At 37.4% G+C, this 27166-nt stretch overlaps 1 protein-coding gene across 2 annotated transcripts in view; it reads left to right on the top strand.

Moving 5' to 3' along the window:
• DPYD (dihydropyrimidine dehydrogenase) overlaps positions 1–27166 on the top strand; it is an 814043-nt gene that overhangs the window by 679212 nt on the left and 107665 nt on the right. Inside the window, exon 20 of one of the 2 annotated variants that reach the window (XM_079926014.1) lies at positions 12928–13107. The exons of the other annotated variant lie outside the window; for it this stretch is intronic. Within the exon in view, the coding sequence (XP_079782140.1) occupies positions 12928–13107 (180 nt within the window). The remainder of the gene's footprint in view (positions 1–12927; positions 13108–27166) is intronic. 2 annotated transcript variants of the gene reach the window in all.

The following is a 27166-nucleotide window of genomic DNA, read 5'->3' as shown; positions in this document are numbered from 1 at the left end:
TGCATTTACCTTATTTATCTTTTCCTTTAATTCATATACATATTCTAATTCATATTCTTAATTGATTTAAAACTTGCAGTATGTTGATTTGTGGAGAGGGGATGGCAATCAGATTTTAGTTTATGTTGTCAAAGCATGACAGTTGAAATTCAGTTATTCCTTGGTCTCCACATTTTATCTTATATATTCATCTGTGTGTGATAAGCCAATTGCTTACAACATAGATGTGATAATTTTAGTCCTGGGGCTCAATGTAGTAACTTATCTTAGAAATTAATCATTATGGAAAGAAAACTCAAAAGGCACTAGTTTCACATCAAGATACACAATTAAAAACTTGAATAGTTACTCTTACCTCTGAATGAGACTCACTGTGACATACATATAACAAGAAAGCCTTCCTGTATATAGTTCTTCATAATTCTTATCTCATTTTGTCCCGACAACATCTTTTTGAGGAAGGTTCATTCTGATAGATATAAAACAAACAGCATCATCTCAGGATGCTGCAGTCAGTTTTGTTTGATAATAGAATTTGAAAAGAAACCAGAGGACTGGTTCATAAATTAGTATCTTTGAATGAAAAAATAAATGAATGAGTGGGTAATTTTTGAGTAAAACTTTTTTGAAGAAATGATGTCATAAAACTGCTCTCTGATGATTAAAATTCATATTGATCTATTAAACACTCCTGGCTACATCCCAAGCAAATAGAGAGAAAAGGTCTTTACTGGGAAGATGCAGCAATTTTGCAGGATATATTTTAAAGGAGGGCAAATTGTGTTAAATGCCAGTGTTTCCACAAATCTGTTCAGTAGTAAATTTGATTATTTACCTTGAACTACTTAGAGTAAGTTGATGAAGTTCTGAACTTTAAATTTAAAGGATGAACTTGAAATAATCAAAGATAGAGAAAGAATTCTTTAGAATGGAAATATTGGTCCTGATCCAAGGAGACAACTGGATATGAGTGACGCAGAAACAAAAAAATTAAATAAGCCAATCCAGACGCAAATGAACTTAAAGACCTTTCTCTTAGTTTCTCCTGGCTCTATTTTATCTGTTCTTCACCATGGATAGCATCTAGATTGCTATATATAAACACTTCAACATATATGCATATATGAATGAAAATTAGTAGTTTAGAACATTGCATAATTTGGACATGTTACTGTAAGTTCAGTCACTATTAAATGAGGTCTTTATAGAATAATAAATTACATGTTTATCCAGTTGTGATTAAAGGAGACTACTAGAAGAGAAAAATCAAATGACAGCTGCTATCAACATTCAGGTATCTAGAGTGGGACCACCAGATAAGTAATAATCCAAATACAGGCCAAGTTTGGCTGTGACAAACAGTATGCTGAGTATCAAGAAGAATGTTAAAGAAGTAGAGCTGCTTCTTTGCGTCGTAGAAATACATTGGTGTTCCCAGAAAAGAGTTAAGTGCAAAGAAATTAATGTTTAATGGTGCAATGAATGGAACAGACTCTAAATTCAATAGGAATTGAAATAAAAATATCTTACTGTAGAGGAAGAGAAAATGAATTATTGACAGAGAATGAAAGAACTATGCTCATCATTGAGTGCTGTTGCTCTGATATCTTTCTCTTGCTTCATTCATTTATTCATTGAACAAATCACATGCCAAGCGCAAATCTTTACGTGAGTGTGCAGTGATGAACAAAACAGATATCGTACCTATCCTTTTATTGTGTCTCTGAAAACTGGTGAATGAGATCCAGACAATGATACCTACCATACATGTACTTTAGGTACTGACCCAGATACTTACATATTTTATTCGATATATTCCTCATAAGAGTTCTATTTTAGATACATAGATAGGTAGATAGATTCATAATATATATATATAAATATATATAATACAAAATTTATTTATTTATTTATCCCTGTTTCCACATGAGTGATTGTCGTGGTTACAACGGAAAAGCAAGAGTACACAGAAGTTATTAGAAAGGGTCCTAGAAGCAGACTGACCCAGGATTTGAACCTTTGCTCTGCTATTTATTAGCTGTATGATCTTAGTCAAGGTCCTTAGTTCTCTGACCCTCTTTTACCCATCTGCTAATTGAAGAAAATAATACCACATTTCATGGTATTATTGTGAAGTTTAAATGTGGTGCTACACATGAACTTGGAATGTAATACCCACTAGGTGAATTTCAAAGCACAGTAAGCCTAAAGGAATTTGGGTAAAATATGAAGAAATGATAGCTACAAAAGAACAGACTTTTAAATATGTAAAGTACATCAGATTTTTCCACCCTTAAGGGTGGTTTACAAGATTCTGGCTTACAAGATTCAGATTTGGGACAGTCCTTATTGTTTCTTTTCTTCTTGAGTTCTTCTCCTGCCAAAAGACCCTTGGAGGCCAAGAGGGCCTCTTTAACCCTAGGGCTATCTGGATCAGGTCAGCTATCCATGACTCCAAATTCCCACCTAAGCAGTAAATGCCCCGTGACTTCAATCCATTGTTAAGGTTCTGAGGCCTGCATAAGTACCTGAAGGACCAGAATATTAAACCAAACCGAAAGTGACAGAGCATTTCAGAACACATTCCATGAGGATAAGCGAAAATCTCCCTCCAATCTAAACACGGGGGAAAAAACCTTCTAATAAGTAAGGAAATCATAGATCTAGGTTTGTCTAGGACAATTTTAATTTATGATGATTGTCCTGGTGTTTTTATGAATAATTGCCCTGTTTACTCTCAAGTGTCATAGTTTCAATGGTAAATCATATGATCACCTCTGAGTATCCTCCTAAAACTCTCAGCCTAGAACTTTTACTGGTGTTTGTTATCTTCCTTCAGGTTAACTCTCATACTCATAAATCATAAAATATGTGCTCTTTTAGTGAGAAATGCAGAAATAAAACTGCCTGTTTGGTCATTGCATTCATTCATCTGTAACCATATCCCAGCGATCTATTTGTGGAAGCTTGAAAACCAGGCATTTTGTTTTCAGGTTCTTGGTCTTCATTAATTTAAAAAATAAAAACCTGGTACACAATTTACTTCCCTGGTCTTTCCACAAAGTCACAAACTTTGTGAGCCTCACGTTTTCTACCTGTATAGTAAAGGAATTAAGAACAAGTCTTTAATGTTCTTTGTCTTTAGGTCTTCAATGTTTAAAAAGAGCACATCTTTTTAAAAATACAAACTTTTTGCTTTGCTTCTCCAGCCTTCCATCGGTGTATACGAGTGCTTTCAGTATATTAACTTGAACATTGGTAGGGTTTTTTTCTATAGCACTTAACTCTGTAAGTATTCACTCAATCAGCTGAACTTTGTCTAACTTTTTTGTCCCAGACTATATTGGCAACTCAGTCAAGATTCTTGACTCACTGATAATAGCTACACACTACTCTCACAAATTTGTGTTTTCATCAATAATATATTAACCATAAAATCAACTACTGAATTGTGAGGGCTTTGAGTTAAGAAGTGGACACTATTATTTGAGATGCTATTTTCACATTAATAGCATTTTTCTCGTTGCAGGCAAATAGTCCTTTTTTCTTGGAATGATGAATGTCTGCTTATATTGTTGAATAACCACATACCTTTATCCATCTTCAAGGTCCAGAAAAAATTTTCCATGGGATAATTTGCCCAATAGACATTTCCTTTCTAGGCATTATGACTTATTCTCCTTCTGTCATCCAAACCCCGTGCGGTATTTTAGTAAATGATATTGTAAGTCAAGTTTTCGCAGCTGTGTTGACTGTTGAAAAAGAGAGATTGCCTAAAATTATGGATTTTAGTCATCTGACAGCTATTGTTTGGATATTTAGTTTCCTTTTCTTGCCCCACTTTGATCATGGGAGGTGCTGAGCTTGCACAATGCTCTGTGAAACCCTTGCACCACCACCTGTGTTACTGCAGAGTAATTGAAAATTACTGTGGTAACTGATGCTGCACCACAGCAATAGCCCAGGATGGTGAGATTCTTTTTTTTTAGTAGAAAAATCCTACTGCTTCTGAAGCAAAAGTGACCAAGCTTCCTCAAACTGCAGCCACAGCCCCTAACTGAAGAATGGGCTACATAAGACCCTGATGTGCAGAAGACTCCAGGCCTTGCCTCAGTTTTTTTTGTCTTGTATTTATGTCTGTGGGGAAGCATGGCCATCAACAGCAATGTCTTTGAGGAGGCAGGTAAGCAGTCACCGTTCTTTGGCCCTACATGTTGTGCCTGGCTTACCCATTTTATCTCTAGCCCCTCATAAAAGGCAGACAGCAGTGCTGTGTCTCTGTATGATTCTTTTCTATTATTATTTATTGGTTCAGGTCATAATTGAGATCTGAATCCAGTTGGAAGTGACTTTGTAAAGGACGATATAAGGAAGGAGACAGAGGCAATCTCACCTGCAAGGCACATCCCTTTGACTAATCAGCCCAGGCCATCTCAGTCAAGTTGTGTCATCAACAAAGTACAAGTGAGAAGATCAGTCCCACAATGCTGTTCTGAATAATAGTCGAGGGCGTGGCCCATCACCTGTGCTGCCTGTAAGAAAGTACTTGGAGAATAGATGAATATATTCTGGTTGGCAAAATGTGGTCTGAATCTCAGTGTAAAATACCTTGGAAACACTTTATTCTCTTTAGTCTGTCTTCAGCTGAATGTGTGTTAAGAAATTAATCAGATAGAGAATGACCACAGATGGACATTGAAAAATAGCCTTTCAAGCTCCATAAAATTCCTTCCTGATTGGGAAAAAAGAGGTATTCATATACTTAGAATTTGTCAGAAAATAGGTAATTTAAATGGCTAGGTAAGAGGATAAGGAATGTAATCGACAATGAAATAGATGACATACAAAACAAAAATTAAGTGACTCCTATACCTTTAGGATTTATCAATGAGTAGCAATTAAAGGATAACTTTGAAAAAAAATTAATAAGCTTAACTGCTTATCCATTGGGCTTTTTCTGAACTGAACCTTCACAAAAACAACATCTGTGGGGCTATTTGGTTTTTGTTCTTTCTTCCCCAATCCAATTTGCTGTGGTCAGAACATAGAAAACTGAACTCAAAGCCAGATTTCTTAATAGGATGGCATTTGGACAGCTGTTTTACTTAGTGATCCTGTGCAGTTTAGTAGCAAAGCTGAAATAAGCCCTCTCCTTTTGGGGCAAACAAGATGGTATTCTGCTGAATGCTAGAATTTTATCACTTTGAAAAAAAAAATGCTGCTTGAGAGACCTAAGAGTATAAAAGCATTTGAGATCTCAGAAGGAGTTTAAATCAATGCACTGCTACAGTTACAGAGCACATGAAAGAGCCTGCTGTCTCAATTGCCAGGAAACTACTTAGAAACTCTCACTTTGATTTCTTCACGTAGTCCATTACATTACTGCTAAATGCAGTATATAGGGACATCACAACTTTGATGTTGTACAGCTCCAACAAATGGAAACTAATATGACAGAACTACTAAGATTTGTGGTTTTATGTGGATATGCAAATATATCCCTATCTAGCTCCCTATGTACTATGTATCTCCAGGGGCTGTCTTTTCACCTATAGCTTTATAAAATCATAATTTTGGTGTTTTATTCATGAATTCTAGTAAGCAGTACCATGTTTATGTAGTACCAAAACCTCACAGGGGGATATTGTTATTCTGAATTATTACTTTAACGGTATGTATTGTACACCGGTTTCAAAAGTACAATGTAGTTTTATACATGTTTATCAGTACTGGTCAGAACTCAATTCAGTGAGGAATGACTGATTCCATGCCTTCGGAAGATCTGATGTTTTTAATCAGTGGGTGTGGACAGATGGAACTGGAAACTGCATTTTCATCCAACAACAGTAGAGGTCTGTTTTCCAGTTTTAGTAGTAAACCTTCAAGTAGTCCTCCAATTATTTTAGGATGCTTTTAAAAATCTGTGGATTTCTGCCATTATTCATTAAATAATAAATTTGAAATCATTGTTCAATAATGTGCTTCTTCTTATGAAAATTATAAGTATGAGCATATTGAACCATGGAAGACACGTTACAATTAAGATTTCGGAATTTAGAGAAATAAAAGCAGAGGTCAGAAGATCGAATCTGACCATTGACTCAACCACCTACTAATCTTTTGAGTTGGGACATTCAATGTTTAGTTTCCATTTCTTCACTCACTAAACATTTAATAGCACCTTCTCTGTCTTCCTCTCCGAATTGGTGTATGGACTAAGTGATGACACTTGAAAGGCAGTGCCTTAGCGCAAAAGCTTCAGACCAGGTGGGGAGGCCAGCCCTGCCTCCACCTGTGTGACCACGGACAGTTCTTTCAACCTTTCTGGACTCCTAAGCTGTGAAACAGGGAGGCTGGTCTGAAAAATGTCTAAATTCCCTTTTGTCTTTGAAAACAATAAAGCACTATGTAAAATATTGCAAGTGTTTTACATTGCTTAAACAGATTAACCCTTTATCAAAAGAGATTAGTAAAGAGAGATCATAGGATCACATTTTTCTTCTTTTTCTGGGAAATCTTTTAAGAATTGGATGGATAATCCTCCTTATTCAGTGTTTCATTTATGAAACATATTTCATGGTTCAAACATATTTCATGGGAATATTCTTGAACTTCTTCCAGCCACATAAGGCTCTGTTATTAGTATATTTTGGAATGTGATAAGCATTGCAGAATTTCCATTTTTGCTTAAGTGTAGTTACTCTCCAATATCCCTCTTACTAATGAATGTACAGAAACTTTGAGACTACTTTGGACTTAAAATGTAAACATGTATTTTACTTGCTTACAGTCTGGTGGCACACATTTCTGAGACCTGGAGTGTAGTTTGTCCACCTATGTGGTAAGAAATGAAACGGAATCATTGTGATCATGGGTTCATCTGAGTTGTGTCTGATACTTCAAGATCTCTATTTAAGAACCTTGTCACATTTTCAAAATATCATTTGAAAGAGGTGCTACTCTGTTGCACCATAACAAGTCCCAGCCCCACAGTGTTCTATTTCTATAGAACTCTTCTTGGCCAAGTTATTTGCCTGGGATTCGTATTTTTAATCCAGTTTGAATTCTCTTTGCTAGTTTTCTAGTACATTGTCTTTTACGTTTCAAGGAGTTTGTTTTCCTTTACAGGCAAAAATTTCCATTTTGACCTCCACCAGGCCCTTTAAATTCTAGATTACCTGATAATAACTCTGAGGTTTGATACCATTCTGTCTGAATGGTACTCTAATTTCCACAGCAGTTCCACCTACATGAGGTAATTTAATCCTCACAGTAATGAATTAGCTATCATCATCCACTGTGTTCAGATTGGGAGGTGTGAGAGGAGGAAACAACAAGCTAAAAGACTAGCTTCAGTCACACAGGTGCTGAAGGACAGAGCTGGGTCTCACACATGTCTTCTGACAATAAGACCAGAGCTTTTTTTGAGGTCATTACTTAATGTAAATAAAAATAGTATCCGTGACCTTCTTTTACTGCATTAGACCAAAAAAGTATAGATTTAAAAAATTATATTCTGCCTAATTCATGCTCTAATGATTTATTCATGTTATGAAATTTATTTTTGGTGCCAATCTAGCTTACTAAGTGCTAGCTACTAGTTTATGCACTTAAATACATTGCCTTTGACGCTCCTATGTGCTAAGTATTTAATCTCCATTTTTAAGTGAAGAAAGTTGCTCACACTTAGGCAGCTAAGATGCAGTTTAAACCTGATTCTGCCAAACTTCTACATGTATGCTCTTAACCCCTTGATATGGCATAAAAACCACTCAATTAGACTTTAAGAAATAGTTCTTCAAGTCCAAGCTCTTTCCATTGTTAAAGTAAAAATACTATCCTCTCCCCTGCCTGATTCATAGTTTTATTCGGAGTATTGAAAGAGATAATGTATGTAAAGGAGATTTTAAAAATATAAATCACCGTAAATAGGTAATTTACTATTAATATGGTTAATCCCATTTAATGAGAAATAATGAGAAAGGAATAGCACCCCTCAACCCTCTGTCACCTCCCAGGTATTTTTACAGTTGCTTTACATAGACAGCCTTCAATTAAATGTGGCTGCACCTAAAGTGAAAAGTCAGGGCACTGTGTCGGACCTCTAGAGGAGACTGTCCGGTGGCCACGGGAGCTTTACTGCACACCTCAAAACATGCCGCACAGGGGGGTCACCACCTACTCAGCCCCTGCACAGGGCTGGTCCTGCTGAGAATCCAGGGGCTCCTATTTAGAACAGCTCACTGTAGGGAGATTCACGCTTATGGAAATAATTAATGGTGGCAATGATCCTTATAATGGCACCTGCTGCCCTGCTGCGAAGAAAGATAAACCAGCCTTCACCATAAAGAACTTACAAATTATACTGAGCAAACATGTTAACAGCTATTAAGAGTCCTAATCAGAGCTGCTAAACAAACAATTAAGAGATGTCATATAAAATACACCCATTTAGGAATAGCAGCTACATGTTTGGAGTTTTAAAAGGAACCATTTGCCTTTGAGATAGAGATAAAGCCCTCAGTGCAGGTTAGGCAAGAGCAAGGCACCTTTCTGAGCAAATCCATTTTCTGAGCATCAAATCCCATGGACAAAGCTCTGTTCCCAGTGGTGTGCTTGCGTCCTAAGTTTATTTTGGGTCTCATTACTATTTCATCAGAAAACGACTCTCTTTTTTTCAGACGAGACTTATTATGATAAGTAGTGCTGCTTTAAAGGGCCATGAAAATGTTGCTACAATCTAATAGTAAAAATCAAGAAATTATTTGTTTGGAAGAAACTTACTTTGCAGACAGCATTTCAGGATAAGATGAGATTCATCCCCACCAGTGCTTAAATCCTTGCTCTTCTAAGTGTAGACCAGCGACATCAGCACCACCTGGGAGCTTGTCACAAATGCAGAATCTTGGACCTCACTCCAAACCTACAGAAACAGAATCTGCATTTTAATAAGACCCTCCGATAATATATATATATGTTAAAATTTTCAAAGAAATATCAATGTGAACGCTTCTGTTATCAGAAATTCTATCAGAAAATTAATATTTAATCTTATGGATAGTAAAAGGTAAATTACTCACTTTAGGAAGGTATATAAATAGTGTGACATTTGATTGATGATGAAACATATCTGAAGTGGTCCCCTCTGACACCCATGCCTGATGGTGGCGTCCAGGGTTTCCAGCATATCACACCATCCCAGCAATGTTCAGTTGCCATCTGGTAGTCTCTCCTACCTCTTCAAGTTCTGTGTCCCCTTCACATGCTCGGTGTAGCTCCCATTTATCTGAAACACTAGCACTATAGGGTAAAGTGCATACAAGAGGTGGGCAAGGAGGGAGTCTTTTTAGCCTTTAGCCCCACATGTTCTTCCATAGTTAAAATACACAAGTCTACTTTGTGATCACTCCAGCACCACTTCGCTGAATCTACTCTACACAATTGTGCCATGTTTGTGGATTAAGAGAAGTAGTGGCTCTTGTATCTTCTCATTGGAAAAGTTAGGGAGGACTGAGATTCAACTTGACTATTCATACACTGCAGAGTATCTAGAGTCCTTTTAGCAGCAGGTTTTCACAGCAGTCATGAACATCCCATAAATTACATGACATGATGTGATTTTCAAAATCTGATTTCTTATGATGTCCATATGGGGAACTATTTTAAGACTATAGTAAAAGTATACACATTAACATATACTACCAAAAAATAGAATCTCACGGTGAACAAAGAAGATTAAGTAAAGCATCAGTTGACTTTTACAGTTAAAAAAAAAAAATCCCGTGGAGGAAATTATAATGATGTTCTTTATAATTGTTCTGAAAAGAAAATCAACTCTAAGAAAGTTATAACAGGCCTAATTAATGCTTAAATTGTTCCTCCTGAGAAACATTTTTTTTTAATGTGATATAAATGGACTTCCTAGAAAATATTCTTGTCTGTATTTAGTGGTTATTCAATGTTCTTTCCTGCACTGTGGTAACATACAGCCCTTCACAATAGGAAATGAAAGGTTTTTATTTCTGCTTTTTGGTTTTTGCCTTGTTGTTTCTACTCATGTACAAGTAAGAAGTAAATAAAACAGGAGGACATTGACAATTTTTATCTAGCAGTATCGAGTTTTCAAAACAATAGTTATATTTGGGTTGAAGATAATTGATCATTTAAAATTATATATACATGTGTTTGGGTCATGGAAAAGATAATTGTAGTTACATGAAAAGAGTTTTCCTTCGTGAATGTCTATACCTTAGTCACCTTAGACTGCATGATCATGAATTATGCAGTATAATCCACTTTCTAACCATGTGGCCTGCCTGGGGCAAGTCTCTGCATCTCACTTCCCTCATCTGTAAAATAGGGCTAAAAATTAAACCTACCTCAGCATTATTTTGAGGACTAAATGATATAATTTCCTCATGGAAAAACCAGAATGAACTTTTTGGACAACCCAATACATTAAAAAGTGTTTAACAGAGTGTGTGGCCCATAGTAAGAGCTCATCTCATGTTAGATATTACATTGTTTTCTTCTTAGCACACCATCATTCAGCCAATTTTGACAGAAATATAATATACAGAAGCCACTCTCTCCTATTCTGAAATATAAAATGTCCACATTCCCCTAAAACATAGCTATTTCCATCCTTATAAAAATAAGTTACAGGGCTTCCCTGGTGACGCAGTGGTTGAGAGTCCGCCTGCCAATTCAGGGGACACAGGTTCGTGCCCCAGTCCGGGAAGATCCCACATGCCGCGGAGCGGCTGGGCCCGTGGGCCATGGCCGCTGGGCCTGCGCATCCGGAGCCTGTGCTCCACAACGGGAGAGGCCACACCAGTGAGAGGCCCGTGTATCGAAAAAAAAAAAAAAAAAAAAAAATTCAAAATTCTCCTACTTATACCCCTAGCTCTCCTATTTCTCTTAATAGGAGCAAAACTTCTCATCAGAGCAGTCTGTCTTCATATTGTCACATCCTCTATCCTCATCCATTCTTCAACTCGCTATAAGATGGCTTCTGCCCTGTTGCAGAGCTTCTCCCCCATAAATGCTAAAGTCTTTTGATTGGTAAATTTAACGATCACTTTTCACCTCCGATGTCACTGACCTTCGTGCAGCATTTGACATCTTCCGTGATGCCGTCTTGTATCTCTTCTGCTTAGTGTCCTTCATGGTCTTCCTTAGCCTTCCTTTTAAATGCTCATATTCCCAGAATTCCACACTTAGCCTTCTTTTTCATATATATGATGAAATCACTACCACTTTTTGCTGTGAACTCTTAGGTATATATTTTTCTTGCCCTTTCTCTGTCTCTGTCTACTTCCCATTCCCTATTCTGGAACCCCTTAGTGTGTTTTCAATAAATTTTCTCAACCAGCCTAGCAATAGCTAGGTATCAGGGAGTGCACTAGGCATGAGGATTACAATGAAATGTGTTAATTAAAGACTCAGAAGGCTTTAAGAGAACTTGAAATAGAATATGATTTATTCTATTTTCAGGTATTTCTTCATCTACATTCATGTATGACATGGTTTTTCTTTATTGGCTGCAATCACCAGTAACTATGATATATGCTAAGAATTTAATATCTGGGAAGATGGGCTAGAAGTGAGTTTTGCTTTGCTTAGTTTTGTTTGGATAGCTGTTTCTTTGGATTGATTTGAAATATGGATGCAGAGAGGTGTTGAATTCTATATGGTAAATTTTGAATTTGAAGTGATGATGGGCCATAGGGGCGAGGAGGTCCTACTGGCAGTTGTAAATGAGTCTCTGGAGACTATATATGGTATCAAAATTGGAGAAGTATCTTTGTAAATAATCAACCTGGAGTGTTTCTCTAACTCCAGTAAATTCAAGCTCTAATTCAAATCCTAACACAGACTCTCAAGTATATTTTTATTTGAATGATCCTAATTTCTCAGAATCAACCTTCCTTAACTCTAGAATTAAATCTCTATTTTCTAAGAAATGTCACTCAAATTTAAAAAATCTCTTCTGAATTACGCATTCATTCAACATATACTTATTAAGAGCAGAATAAATGACAAACTCTGTGCTGGTCACTGGGGATAATATGTTGAGCAAAATAAAATAGCTTCTTCCCTCCTGAAGATTCAGTCTATTGGGGGAGGGAACTGTCAATCAAATAACGTTGCAAGACTTAGAAGTCAAAAATATATGAGCTAAAGAAGGTCTTAACTTATTTTGGGCTCCTGGAGGCCTCCTTGAGGAAGTGATAATTCCCATGAGACTGAAGCTGTGCTGTTAGCCATATGTAGAAGGGAAGGACCTTCTAGGCTGCGAGATCTTACGAGGTCTTAAGGCAAAGAAGGAATGTGGCGAATTCGAGGAAAAGAGGAAAGACCTGGCTGACTGGAGCACAGTGAATACAAAGGGGGACAGTGATAGATGAGGCTAAAGAGGCAGGCCGTGGTACATGAGGGCTGAGTTGATGGGTCTCCTGCTCAGCAGGACCACCTCCTCGCATGAGAACCACGTCCAGGCTGCACGTCTCAACGGAGGGAGAATGAGAGAGTTAAAATGTCCATTCTCATGTTGTGCTAAATTTAACTCCTGGGAAATTCTTCTGGTTGGACCTAACTTTTTTACAGCCATACTGACTATACCTGCCATACAGTAAACTGCACATATTTAAAGTGTACAGTCTGATGTTTTGAAATACGTGTATACCTGTGAGACCATCACCACATCAAGCTGATGAAAGTATTCACAGTCCCTGAAAGTTTCCTTGTCCCTTTTGTAGTCCTTCCCTCCCGACCACTCCCATCCCCTCCAGGCAACAACTGACCTGTCATGCTTAGAACAGTGCCTGGCACATAAAATAAATTGTGTTGACTATATGAAAAGTGAGGCTGTTTGGAGAATTAGCTCTTAGCTTGACTTTTAGTTGGTTGCTCCACCTTTTCTAGGTATGCAGTGCTGTTCAGAATCAGGATTTCACTGTCATTCAAGACTACTGCACTGGCCTCAAAGCCTTGCTTTATCTGAAAAGCATTGAAGAGCTACAAGACTGGGACGGGCAGAGTCCAGCCACCGAGAGTCACCAGAAAGGGAAACCAGTTCCTCGCATTGCTGAACTCGTGGGAAAGGTACGTGGCCACCTCTCCTGGGTTGTCCTTGAGAACTCTGCCTTGTTCACTTTCTATTTCAGGTCTTGTTTGCCCTCCTACCATCTCACTAACAGAGGAAACACAGTGCCCATTTGATATGATTTCTGCTGTAGAATCGTTCTGAAGGAGGCTTGATTACAACTCTATGATAGGTCTCTGAGTTACATTTTTATGAAACCAATATAACACAAGGTCATATAAAAGAAAAAGATTGAAGTTTATAGTGTAAAGTGCCTCCAAATTCTTGCTTACTGTGGTGATGACTGGCATTCTTTCCAGTAGGAGGCTGGAGATTTCTTTATTCTTTAACAAGCTCTGGAAATTATAACATTACCTTTCTATTTTCAAGACAATCAAATCACTGGAGCCCTGAATAATACGATGAAGTTTTTAAAATTAAAATCTAATCAGTATCTTTTGTAACTGCTTCTGCTGTGTGGTTAAACCTGGGCTCAAAAGGTTATGTCCCAACTTTCTCACTAACTGCTATTTTCAGAGAAATATACACTACATTTACATTTTGTATAATACAGTGATTTTAGCAAATCTTTTCTAAAACAACATTCAGCATTTCGCCTTTGTATTTCCTTTGTATTATTCTAAATAGATAACCATTGTCAGAAGACGTTTCTTGAGTCCTGAATGAGGGGAGGAAAAAATTATAATTCTTAGTCTTTTCAGCTTGTCACTACATCAATAATTAACTTAAAAAAAAGAGAGGCAAGTAAAAGGATTCTTTAAGGAAGCATTTAATAATTCAAATGAATCTTAACTTGAAACAGGTCACATGAAAAAGAATGGAAAACAAAAACCCTGGGTACTCTGCCTTGGATGGCAAGGTTAGGGACTCAGAAAGAATAAGAGAAACATCATATAACAATTTACATTTGGCTAATTTTAATGGGAAATATCACTATTCCTCTCCAAACAGATAGCCAAAAATAAGGGCTTCTTGGAGAATAATGTGTATCCCTGCAAGTCCAGTGATGAAAAATAAAAGGGAGAAAGAAATAAAATCTTACAGTGTGGATTCCAGGAAAATATCATGATGAATGACTCCATGAGTGGCAATCAAACAAAAAGGCTGGGTGACATTAATATTTATAATATTATAATTAGCGAGACTGTGCCTAAGCAGCATTATTAGTGTAACTAATCATATTATCATAAACTGAGTCTGCAAGTATTTAGACAGTGAGTGTTCTTGCCTTTATCAATGACCATCAATATCCTAAAATTGTTCATAACTAAAAAAAAATTACAAATAACTTTATACTCATCCAATGTAAATATATCAAGTCAATTGTTTCTGACATGGTAGTTTTGATAGTTTATGACTGTCTATAAAAGCATTGTCTCAAATGTATGCAGTCACCATGCAAGCTGAAATGGAAGTAGCTGCCTTGCACTGTGCCATTTTTGTCTTTAAAAGACTTCCACACTCATTTGAAAACTTACATATTCAAATAGAAGATGGATAATGATGGAAACACTTGTGTCAGTGACTTAAGTGGAAATTGATTTTCTGATAGTTTGAATCTAGATTCAGACTTTATTTTAGTATGTCCAGCCTTCATCAAAATCAAAAGTGTAATTTCCAGCATTATCATTTGTTAAAAAAAAAAAAGATTTTGCCTATGTGATTATATTAGCAATTCATTTCTCAGCACTAAGCTGAGGAACAAGCAGATGGTCTGCTAATAGATCTATGCTCCAGAGTCTCTGGTGAGGGCTGACATGACTCAGACAATAGGTGACTATCCCCTTTAGGTTAATATCCCTAATAGTGAATCAAAGTGCTGCGGCTTCCTAGCTATTCCTTCCTAGTGTTGCAGGTGTGTGTGTGTGTGTGTATGTGTGTGTGTGTGCATCTTTGAAAATAATTCATATTATATTCTCATTAGCTAAAGAATAGGATGCTGGTTCTTACCCTGTTTTCATGATAAATGGACAAGAGAAGTTGCAGACCCTTTCCAGAAAGCCCCGCTGGAAGTAGCTGGCTTCTCTAGGTAGGAAAAAATTTGTTTGGAAAGTACAGTTGTTACTCTCTTTCATCTTTCACTCAGAGGTCAGGCTAGAATAAATTAGAGTAGAAATTTAGAAGAAACGAATTACAGTACAGTGTTTGAAGATGGAGGAAAAATGAGACTTGAGCCGTGGAAACAAATTAGTTTGGCCAAATTAGTCATGTTATCTTTCAAGTAATTAGTATATTTAATATACATAATTAGTATATTTAATATAGTCTCCCTAATGCATACCTCACGTATAAATTGATTAAACTTCCCAAGCAATGTTTCTTCATGTGACTTTGGAAGAGCAAGCAGTCAGGCATTTATGGTTTGCTCTGGTCTTACAGTGCAAGTTGTATAAATTCGTGCCTGCAAGCATGAAAGTAGATCCCACAGGAAGAGCAGTCACCAGCTCTGCTGCACCACAAAGCTATTGACCTCCAACTCCTGGTGCTTAAAAACCATGTGGCATGCTTATGAAAATGTAGATTCCCAGGCTCCGCTCCCAGAGATCCTGATTTCATTGGTCAAAGGTGAGTCCAGGAATCTGCATTTTAACAACCTGATTCTGATGGAAGCATACAAGGATCCGCATTGCCAAGAAAAATGAAAGTAAGAATAGCAACCGAATACAGTCAGAGATCGAGAAGTTAGCAATGGGAACAACACAAGCTTCTCTTGAGGGAGAAAGCTGGTAAGAAATGGTTTTGAGCTGGAAGAGAAATGAAATAGAGAGTCAGGAGAGGAAATCCAGAAAAGCAGCACACTGGGCTCTGAATGGCCAATGGTTGAAAATACCCATTGAGGAACCAGGAGCGGGAGTTAGTTCAGCAGCTAGGTCAAAGACATGTAAGCAAGAAGAATTGTAAGGACAGATACAGTTCTCAAAGCATGACACCCAGAGTCCATGCAGACAGTCAGCAACGAGGAAGTCTGTGAGGATAAGGAAGGGGAGGCTATTCACAGTATCATCAAAAAGGAGGCGCATCGGGGGCTTCCCTGGTGGCGCAGTGGTTGAGAGTCCGCCTGCCAATGCAGGGGACACGGGTTTGTGCCCCGGTCCGGGAAGATCCCACATGCCGCGGAGCGGCTGGGCCCGTGAGCCATGGCCGCTGGGCCTGCGCGTCCGGAGCCTGTGCTCCGCAACGGGAAAGGCCCCAGCGGTGAGAGGCCTGCGTACCGCAAGAAAAAAAAAAAAAAAAAGGAGGCGCATCGGTAGCAAAGCACTTTTATTGTATACTCAGTTACCTTAATCCCCTCTTCTACCTGGTGAAAACCTTGCGACTTAATAAAAGTGAACTGTTTGCTTGCTACGTATGGGACAGTGGTTACCAACAGAGTTCCAAGTAAGACTGTTAGGTTTCCATGATGCTTCCTTACTATACTAGCTAAGCAACTTGGACAAGTTAATTAATCTCTCTAAATCTGTTTCTAAAACTATGAAATGAGGATAACCACAGTACAAGTCCACGATCTCTCATTAACACTTCTGAAACCCAAAAAGCTCTGAAACCAAATGTTTCACATAACTCATTTGGCAGCAAACCCGGCCTGAACCGATGGGAGGCTTTTATAATCTTTATTTATTCCTCTTAGAGTGAACATTTACGTGTTTACTTCCGAGCGACGAATGTGTTGAAGTCCAGGTTGCCACGCCACATCTTGCTGTAGGTGCTAGGGAAAAGGTAGTATGTGTACCATTTTTCTTTTCTAAAGTCCAAAAAAAAATTCTGCATTTTGAACTACGTTTGGCCCCAAGTATTTTAGATAAAGCGTTGTGAAGAATACTTAAGTGAGAATATAGTTGCAATTATACCTTTATCCACAAATTCTTCTTTAGAGTTGGAGACAAAGTATATATTTTAGTGACATTAGAAAGTAAACTGTTAGTATTTGGCATTTTTAGGTGTGGAAATAAGAATTATGTGGAGATTATTTGCTTGAGAAACATGAAAGAAATTGGAGGCTCCAATATTAGAACAGAGAATGTTACAGTCAGAAAGCATAGGAGGAAATGACTTCACTTCTTTGTGCCTGAGATGAAGGATTCCTAAGCAAGAGCCTGTGAAAGGGAAACAGCACAGGACAACACTACTGACTGCTTAGTCTCTGCGTTCATTTTCACATGCTGTTCCTTACATCTGAAATGTCTTTCCAATTCACTAAAGAGTAATGAAAGCATCCACTTCTCTTTGAGTTATTCTCTGACCTCTACACCAGAATTAATTTCTCCTTCTCTTCCTCAACCTTAGTTGCAACCAGTATCACACAGCATTTGAATTTTTGCATCTCTGTTTCTTCTACCAGACAGTCTTCTTCACCTTTGTATCCCAATTTCTGGGGACCCACTGATACTCAGAAAGGGCTTAATAAATGATGCTCGAATAAGTAACTGAATGAATAAATTAATGTAAGAAAACAGCTAAGTGGTAGAACTAAATATTAGTAGTCAATGACTTATCAAGCCATCACTTTTCCCATGACATCAGAAATGAAAAAATGTATAAAGAAAAATAATAACTTTGAACTTAAAAGTTCCTTTTGGTGTATAAGTCTATTTTAGTAAAATGAAATGGAAAGAAACCAGAGTGGAAAGAGTGAGATAGGCAAGTGAGCAACCTGCATTCCTTCTAGGATTGGCAAAATGTACCTAGAGTATAAGCTTCTTTAGGGCCTAGACCACACACTCTGTGCCAGTGCCTGACCCAATATCTACCATGTGGGAGCAACAGCGTGGTAGCCGAATTGATGAATTGATCTTTTTTTTAAGATCTATCTTAAATGTCACTTACTTTGTGAAGCCATCTATGACTATCTTCCTCTCCCTCTGGGAAAATTGTCACTCCTTTCTCCTACAGCCCTTTGTTCATATAACTGCTATTGCAGTTATGACATTATCTTCTAGTTAACATTACTTCTTGTCCATCGCTGAGCTCATTATGAGCAACTTGAAAACAGAGATCATGTCTTATTTACACTTGAGTTTTCAAGCAACTAGCACAATGCTACATGTTTATACAATTAAGTTGCACAGACTATCTGTGCTGTCCTTATTTGGAAGGAAAAAAAGGAAACAAATTTATAATTAAAATTCCAGCCAGGCCCTTTCAAAAATAGCAGGCATTTTAGAAGAAAACAGTAAATGTGCCAAATTACTTTCAGTAGGTATTAAAATATGATGAAATACATATCAGTGATATTAATAAGTGAACATAATGTGTACTCATTAAAAAGCTTTCATTAGGATAAAGTCAGAGAAACTGTCGTGGTGCTTGTATAATGACTCATAAAACAAGGCTTTATTTTGATGATAGAAACCAAAATTGGCGCATCTATATGACCAGATGCATCATTCTCATGTTTTTAAAACCAAAAGTAATATGATTTTGTAAAACTACTGCTATCTGGTTATGGTGTTTGATATGTAGATGTCTATTTATTTGTCTCTGGTATATTATCCAACACAGAGAACAAAGAAATATCCACAAGGAATATATAATGTCATAAGCATGATCATCACAAAAGTTCTAATAATAACAGTCTCAGAAGAGGAGAGTGGTATCTCCTGTTTACCCGAAACTTTAAAAGTTTTATGTCTTCATGCTATTTATTTTTTCATGCTTTTTATGTTTCCAAATTGAGATATAATTTACATAAAGAAAAAAGGTCTGTCTTTAAAAACACAGGTCTTAAATAAACCATTTGATGAGTTTTGACAAATGATATACCCATGCAACTCTTAATTCTATCAAGATACAGAACATTGTCAACACCTCAAAGATTCCCTTTTGCACTCTCCCAGTCATTATCTCTCCCTCCTCCTCACCACCAGAAGCAAACACAATCTAATTTCCATCAACATAGATTAGTTTGTTCATACTCTTTAACATCATATAATTAGAATTCCACATTGTGTGTTTTTTTTGTGTGTAGTTACTCTCACTCTGCACAGTGTTTCAGAGATTCATCCATGATTTGGGGAGTGTTAAGTAATTCATTTTTTTTATTGGTAAAAAATATTTTATTGTATAAATATACCACAATTTGTATATTTATTCAAAATGACATTTGGGCTGTTTTCACTTTCCCTTTATTATAAATATATCTGAAATAAGCATTCAGGCATAACTGGTTTTGTGAATACATATTTTCATTTCTCTTGAGTAAAACCCAGGAGTGTAATATCTGAGTCTTAAGGTGATGTGTGTGCTTTATAAGAAACCTATAAACAGATTTCCAAAGTGGTGGTACCATTTTACACGGCTACCAACTGTGGATGGGTGTTTCGGTTCTTCCAGCTAACATTTTGTATCCTCTGTCTTTTTAATTTTAGACATTTTAGTACATGTACATTGGTATGACATTGCAATTTTAATTTTCATCTCCCCGAAAATTAATGATTTAAACACTTCTTTGTGTCCTTATTGTCCATCCATATATCTTCTTCTGTGAAGTGTCTATTCAAATTTTTTGTCCACTTAGAAGTTGGGTTTATTTTTAATTAAACTTTAGGAGTTCTTTATATTTTCTCAGTACGAGTCCTTAGATGCAGAAAAAGCATTTGAAAAGATTCATCATTTACTTATCATAAAACCCTAAGCAATCTAGTGGAAGGAAACTTCCTCAATCTGATAAAGGGCATGTACAAAAATTCTACAGCTCATTTCATATGTAATGGCAAAAAAAAATAAACTTTTTCTCCTAAGATCAAGAACTAAGCGTAAATGTCTATGCTCACTACTTATATCCAGTATTATACTGGAGGTCCTAACTAGTGCAATAAGGACATGAAAAGAAAGAAATGGCATCCAGATTGGAAACAAAGGACTAAGACTGTTTTCATTTGCAGATAGTAATATTGTGTACATAAAACATCCTAAAAAACCTATAAAAACACTATTAAAGTCAATAAATGAATTAAGCAAAGTTTCAGGACAAAAGACAATATACAAAAGTCAGTTGTATTTCTGTATGAACAACAGGAACAATAAACAGAAAATTAAACTTTAAAGTGCCATTTACAATGGCATTTAAAAACTACAAAGTACTTAGGAACAAATTAAAATATATGCAATAGCCACCCACTGAAAACTACAAAGAATTGTTGAGAAAAATTAATGAAGAAATATCAATGGAGAGATATGTTAAGATCTCAGTTCTCTCCAAATTGATCTGTAGAGTTATGACAATCCCAATCAAAATGCCAGCACACGTTTATGTAGAAGTTGATAAACTGATTCTAAAATTTACATTGGATTTCAAAGGTGCCAGAATAGTCAAAACAATCTTGAAAAAGAACAGACTTAGATGATTTGACCTATCTGCCTTCAAGACTTTCTATAAGTCTTCAGTAATCAAGCAAGTGTGTTTTAGTGTCAGGATAGACAAATAGATCAATGGAAAGTCCAGAAGTAAACCCTCACATATACACTCAATTGATTTTTGACAAAGGCACTAAAGCAATCCAATGGAGAAAGGAAAATCCTTTTGATAAATGGTGCTAGAATTAATGGATAAGCATAGATATAGATATAGATATATTTTAATGAACCTCATACTTTCCTCACACAGGACACAAAAGTAATTTTAAATATATCATAGATATAAAAGTAAAAAGACTATAAAAGTTTTAAAGAAAATATAAGTAAATATATTTACTTATAAGGAAAATTTTTTAGATAGGATACAAAAAGCACTAACCATACAAGAAAAAAAAAAGATAAGTTGCACTTCAAAAGGCAAGTGCTCATCAAAAGGCAAGTTAAGGAAATGAAAATTTAAGTCACAGAATGAGAGAAAATATCCATAATACTTATATCTCACAAAGAACTTGTGACCAGAATAAATATATGTAATACTTTATGCAAGTAAACTGGATTTGAAATAATTTAATCTTATCAACAAGTACACGGAATCTTACAATGAAAAATCCACTGTGAGGGAGCCCGTGGGCTCTTGCAGCAAACTCCTATCCATGACCACTTGCACGGCTAGCCCAGAAAAGAGAGAGAAAAGGTGATGAAAGCGATTTTCTTTCAAGTTCATCTTACGGCCTCATAGTTCTTGTCCATGCTATTTTCTCTCATTGCAGCTTTGTCCCTGCAGTTATGTTTTGGGGATACATTATACAGTTAGAGAAGTTCCAGATGACATGTTACATTTCTTTCAGTTAACTTGGGTAATGATTGAAATAGAAATCAATATTATTGCTTTCTATGACTGATTGCATGAGGCTAAATATTTTTTATTGTTTTAGTTCATTTCATAGAACATGGCAAAAAAACATCAGTTCCTGGAAATTCAAACTTTCCAAAATTACCAAATGAGTCTACTGCATAGATATGGGAACTTATCTACATCTCTAAATATCATCAGATGGTTTGAGTAGTATCTTAGGTAGAATGCTGAATTGCCAAGTATCCTTTTAGAATAGGGCAATCACCTGTTATAAATGGTGATTATTCCTACTTATAAGCAAAAAATGCTGGATAAGATTTGATATCCCCCTCTTGTAGTCCTGAGTGTCTCATCAGCTCATTAATGTGTAAGAATCCCACAAAGGAGTCAATATGCCGCTGTAGTAAAAAGAGCACTGTGTTTGGAGTCCAGCAGGTCTGGGTTTGAATCCCACCTCAGTGTCTTACTACTGGGTGAACTTGGACCAACCACATGAATCCTACAGTTCCCCTTTGCTGAAATGCCAAAGTGAGATAATGATACTGATTTCATGGGTGCTTTGTGAGGACCAGAAAACATATATATGATGTATGTAGCACATAGCAGGCATTCAATGCATGGCAGTTATTGTTATAATTAAGTCTAACATAGATAGATAGATTGGGGTAATTTGGATATGTGATATATTTGTATCCAAAATATATGGATAACATTAGGGTAAGCATAAACATTTGAGCAATGCTTTATGAGTGGATTTCTTCAATCTTCTGTGTAGATTTTCCAGCTGATACTCATACATTATTTTTATACATTCTCTTGGCTTTCTATTGATAACATGCCCTTATTAGGTTAGTTTTGTTTGATCTGCTTAAAAGCCTGCAACTTTGTCCTTTGAAGCATTCCCTTTCATACACACAAAAAAGCTCCTAAACAAATCAGAAATGTTTGCTTTCCAAGCAAAATGGAGATAAATTTGTTAATTTGGGGTCTGGGCAGTAAACTAGCATGAATGGTTCATCACTGGTCCTACTGTAGGTGAAAAGGAGGGGCCTACTTTGTTGCCAAATCAGAGTAACTGTATCAGAATTTAATATCAACAATTATAGGAGGGGCTGGTAGAAGTCTCTCATGTTATAGGAAGAGATAGTTTTGCATTGCTTATAACCAGTGTGTGCCCCTATAAACCTTCCCAGCTTCTTTTCTCTCCCATCTCAGGGGTAGGTGGGTTCATTGCACAGGGGAACTCTGATATTTGGTGGCAATTACTGAGAGCATTTTGTAGAGGAGAATTCTAACTCAAAGCCAAGCCCAGCGGAGGTATGTGATCAATTGGTAATGCCTGCATGGGCACCGACACAGAAAGATGTTGCAGGATATGGCTTTGCACTTCCTGGAGTGTGGAGCACTGACAGCTTGACTGGTTTAGGAATTTGGGCAGCGATGAGCTCTTGAATTTGTAACCATTATACCCACCTCGTTGCAGTCCACCACTGTGTGCCTGAAATAAAATGTAAGCCATACAACATTTTTACTGTTTCCAGCATCCCATCATGCTTTTAAAACTTACGGGTCCCTATTTCTTCTCACTCATTAAATTGATATCTAATTCCAAGTACAAATGAAATTATTCCCTTTGTCACTTTCATGAAAGTAAGTGGTTCAGTATAATTCCTCATACTTCATCAAATATACTACTTTAATCAGAATGCACCTCATTAATATTAATTATATACTTAGAACTTGTGTAAAAGTGCTTTTCATCTTCAACACAAGTTACCCACATTAATTCTGATGGTACTTTTAAGCCAGGAAAAGAAATTAGGATTTTTCTTGTTCTGGGTGGGGACTGAGGATTTGTAAAGAAACCATTAGTATAAGCATGTAAGATAAAATTTGAATTCAAATACTATCCTCAAACTCATCTCCTATCCTCCCTCCTAAGAACTCTACAAAATCAGTGAACATTTATCGCAAACCAGTTAGCTTTGTTCCTAATCCTGATTTTATGGAATAAAGCAAAATATCTCTCTGTAATTCTGAGCTATGCCCCTGAGAAAAAAATAGGCATTTGTTATATCTCTGTTTAAGCTCACTGTCCACTTGAATAAACGGAGCATTATATAAAAGATATAATATTCTGGTATTAAAGGAGTCATTTTGATAATGCAAAGAGTCAATTATAGTCAATCAGAGATTCTAATTATATTCAGCTTTATGACAATTTATCCTAATCTAAGATTTCTTTTTTTTTTTTTTTTTTTTTTTTTGGCTGTGTTGGGTCTTCATTTCTGTGCGAGGGCTTTCTCTAGTTGCGGCGAGCGGGGCCACTCTTCATCGCGGTGCGTGGGCCTCTCACTGTCACAGCCTCTCTTGTTGCGGAGCACAGGCTCTAGACGTGCAGGCTCAGTAGTTGTGACTCACGGGCCCAGTTGCCCCGCGGCATGTGGGATCTTCCCGGTCCAGGGCTCGAAACCGTGTCCCCTGCATCGGCAGACGGACTCTCAACCACTGCGCCACCAGGGAAGCCCTATCCTAATCTAAGATTTGAGAAAAAAAATTAAATGCTATTTGAAATTCAAAAGAAAGATGTGATTTACCCCCTCCCACAAAACATCAAACAAGACAAACCATAGTTCTTTGGTTTTGTTATTGTATTTTGGTTTTGGTTTTGTATTTTTTTACCTTTGAAATTATATGCATGTAACTGCCATTGAATAGCATTACCAAAACCCTGGAAGTTTAGGAAGGATAGGCCAAGATATCTTCAATTGTTCTGAATAATTGGCAGTCTCCCAATTAACTAAATCCATTTAGATATCCAGATGAAATATCTATCCCTTCTCCTCTTCTCCTTAGAAACCTGATTACTCTGTTTGGTTGCCATATTGACCTAATTAACCACCTAATTTCTAAATATCCCCTCCGTTTCATGCTGTATAGATATTGGAAAGCAATCTTATTCATGTCTAAAATCCATGCCCTATATTAGTCTGTGCTTCATGGCCACGAGTGACCCCTAGAAACGTGTTTGAGAAGCTGTGACTACAACCTGCCCAGAGAATGTGACTAATGCTACATAGGGAATTCTTTGATTTGCAGCTTCAGGCTCTGTCTGTGAAGTTGCCTCATAGACTTGGAAGTGCCCTGAAGCCTCACTCCCATGCTGCCCCATCTACTGTGGATTGTTCCTGGCAAGCCATGTCAAGACCGTGCCTCCTGAACCTCTGTTGCCGTATATCTTTAAAGCATTTTTCTTGTCTTTCCTGCTTATCAATTGTATCCTATTTCATCTCAAACTAGAGAACCTTCTCTAGATCCTCTGCTTTCAATTATTCTCTGCATATGCCCATTCCAACTGAGCTATAGAATGTCACCCGTCGTTTCAGGGCTATCAAGCTGGTCATCTTTTGGAGCCTAAATGTTACCAAATGTTGCCTAAATGTTTCTTTACGTTCAATATAGGTCCCAAGTGAAATTAATGAAAGTAAACATATGGCATTTGTAGTAATCCTGGCCTCCTAAGAAAATAGAATTATCCCAGGACTACTGTATACATTCTTCACTGAGATATAGAACAAGCCTGCAAGATTATCCTTCTCTGTTCATACCCTCAGAGTCTGTGGTCAGCATTGGTGGTGCTCACTAATATTTCCTTGTTCTGTAGGAGAAGTAAACCTCCTTGCCTCTTGGAGGCTTCCTAGGACTAGGTGACTAGATCTCGTTGATGCAGTGTGAGTGAAATGTGGCATGTAATTCTGAGTGGAAACATTTCACGGCTGGCACTCAGTTCTCTAAATTCCCTTTCCTTTGCCATAGCAAACTCTGAAGTCTCACGTTGAGAAAGTGGCAACATAAAATGGATGGCCTGGATTGCTGAGCTGCCACATTGAGGATATCCAGAGACACAACAGGCTTTTTTTTATGAGTGAGAAATCAACTTTTATTGTGTTAAGTCACTGACATTTCAAGTATGATTATTACCAGAGTACAACCAGCCAGTGAGGATTAATACAGAATTGCAAATAACTTGTAGCTGTTGCCAGAGGACTGATAGCTCTGTAGCCCTTTGAAAATTGTAAAACGGAAGAGCTCCTCTTTAGTGACCTTCACTTTCCTTTCTGCACCTCTTTCCACGTGCTGGCAGCTGGTACCATAATGCGGTTTTCCATAATGCGGTTTTCCATTACATCACTCCACCCTGGGCCTGATCTCTTGGCAAAATGCCGGAAGATACCAGATAGCCTTGTTTCCAAACCGTACAGCAAAAATATTTATTCCTGCTTTGTAGCTGGTTTTAAATAAGTTATTGTGAAGAGATCCCACCATTGGCTTAATCCAACTGATGAAACTGAGCAGCGTTTATGCTTTTCACATAGCTTCTTTCTTGTTAGTAGTAAGGCCTTGGGCAGCTTACATACTTTCCTCTTAGCCACCATTTCCTTGTTTAAAAAATTGGGATAACAATAGGTATCCCATAGGATTGTTGAGAAAAATAAATAACAGGGTCTGAATTTTTTCTTCCTCTCACAGGTCAGGTTCCAGAAAACATCATCTCTACTCATTGTCTCTCATTCTTTACTTGCTTTACTATCTCCAACCCATCAAAATTAGATTTCTATCCATCCCCACCCCCCAAATCACTAGAACTGCTCTTGTTCAAGTTATGTGATTTAGTGATCACCAAATCCAGTAATTTCCAGTCTTGTCTTTACTAGATCTTCTTACATTCAACAATTGACCACTTCTTCCTATTAGAAATTTCTTCTTTGATTTTTGAACACTCTTTTCTCCTGATTTCTCCCTTACTTTTTATCAAGCAAACGACAGTTAGCACCTAGTATGTGCCAGGCGTTATAATGCTGCCTTCTTTAAAAGGATCACAGACTAGTGTGGAAATTAGGCAATTAAAGAGTTATTTATATAATATAGTATGATAATTACAGTGATATAGAGATATGCACAGAATAGCAGGGGTGGCAGGGAACTTGAGAATGTTTTCCAAAACAATCTGAAATTAAGGCCTAGGAAGTGTGGGAAGGCTAGGGCCCAAGCTAAGGCCGAAAGTATGACAGAGGCTTGGGGTCAAACAACATTTCTGTGTCTGAACAGAAGCTTCTTGGACTTAATCTTTTAGAACCCCTCCCCTTTTTTGGCCCTCACGTAACATTCCCCTGTCCATGGCTCTTCTATTACTGTCTGTGCTCATCAGACCCAGAAGCCAATTTTAATCTCCTTGCTGTTATCATCCAAATGTGTACTCTCACCAAGACCCCCCCTCTGGACCCCACACGCCCATCTCTCCAGCTTTCTGGTGGACTTTGCCACCCAGTAGCCCAGTTCAGTGCTCTTCCTGCAACCTAGGAATAAAACAACAGTAGTGATTATCCCTGACAATTATATAAGCACTTTATAATTTACAAAGCACTTTGGCATACATTATCTCACCAGCTGCTTCCTTAATGTAATAGCAGCAGTGGGCAAAAAACCGTGTCACTGCCAACAGCGCTTTTCTGACCTTGGTCTCCCAACCCCACCTACTAAAAACATAAGAGCAGCTGGATGGGAGCTGATTAGAGGTTGGAAGCTGACCTCGTTTGGGGACCAGGGGAGTGTGACAGCAGTGGTTGCCACCTCCACCTTCTCCATCTCCGGAGGGGTGACAGAGCAAGCCAGAGGTTTCATGGCAAAGTCTAGGAGGCTGCACAGAGCAGCAAGGCTTTTCATGGGCTTCCTAAGCGCAGGCTGAGGGTGGCAGGCATCAGCTTGTGGGAGGTTAAGCACTTATCCACTCTCCCCCTACGTTTCAGATTTCTCATTTCTTACATGCATTAGCTATCATTTTGAAAGTT

The sequence above is a fragment of the Stenella coeruleoalba genome (genome assembly GCF_951394435.1).
Source record: "Stenella coeruleoalba genome assembly, chromosome: 1".
In the NCBI taxonomy this organism is placed as follows: Eukaryota; Metazoa; Chordata; class Mammalia; order Artiodactyla; family Delphinidae; genus Stenella; species Stenella coeruleoalba.
This window is presented reverse-complemented; position numbering and strand designations above follow the sequence as displayed.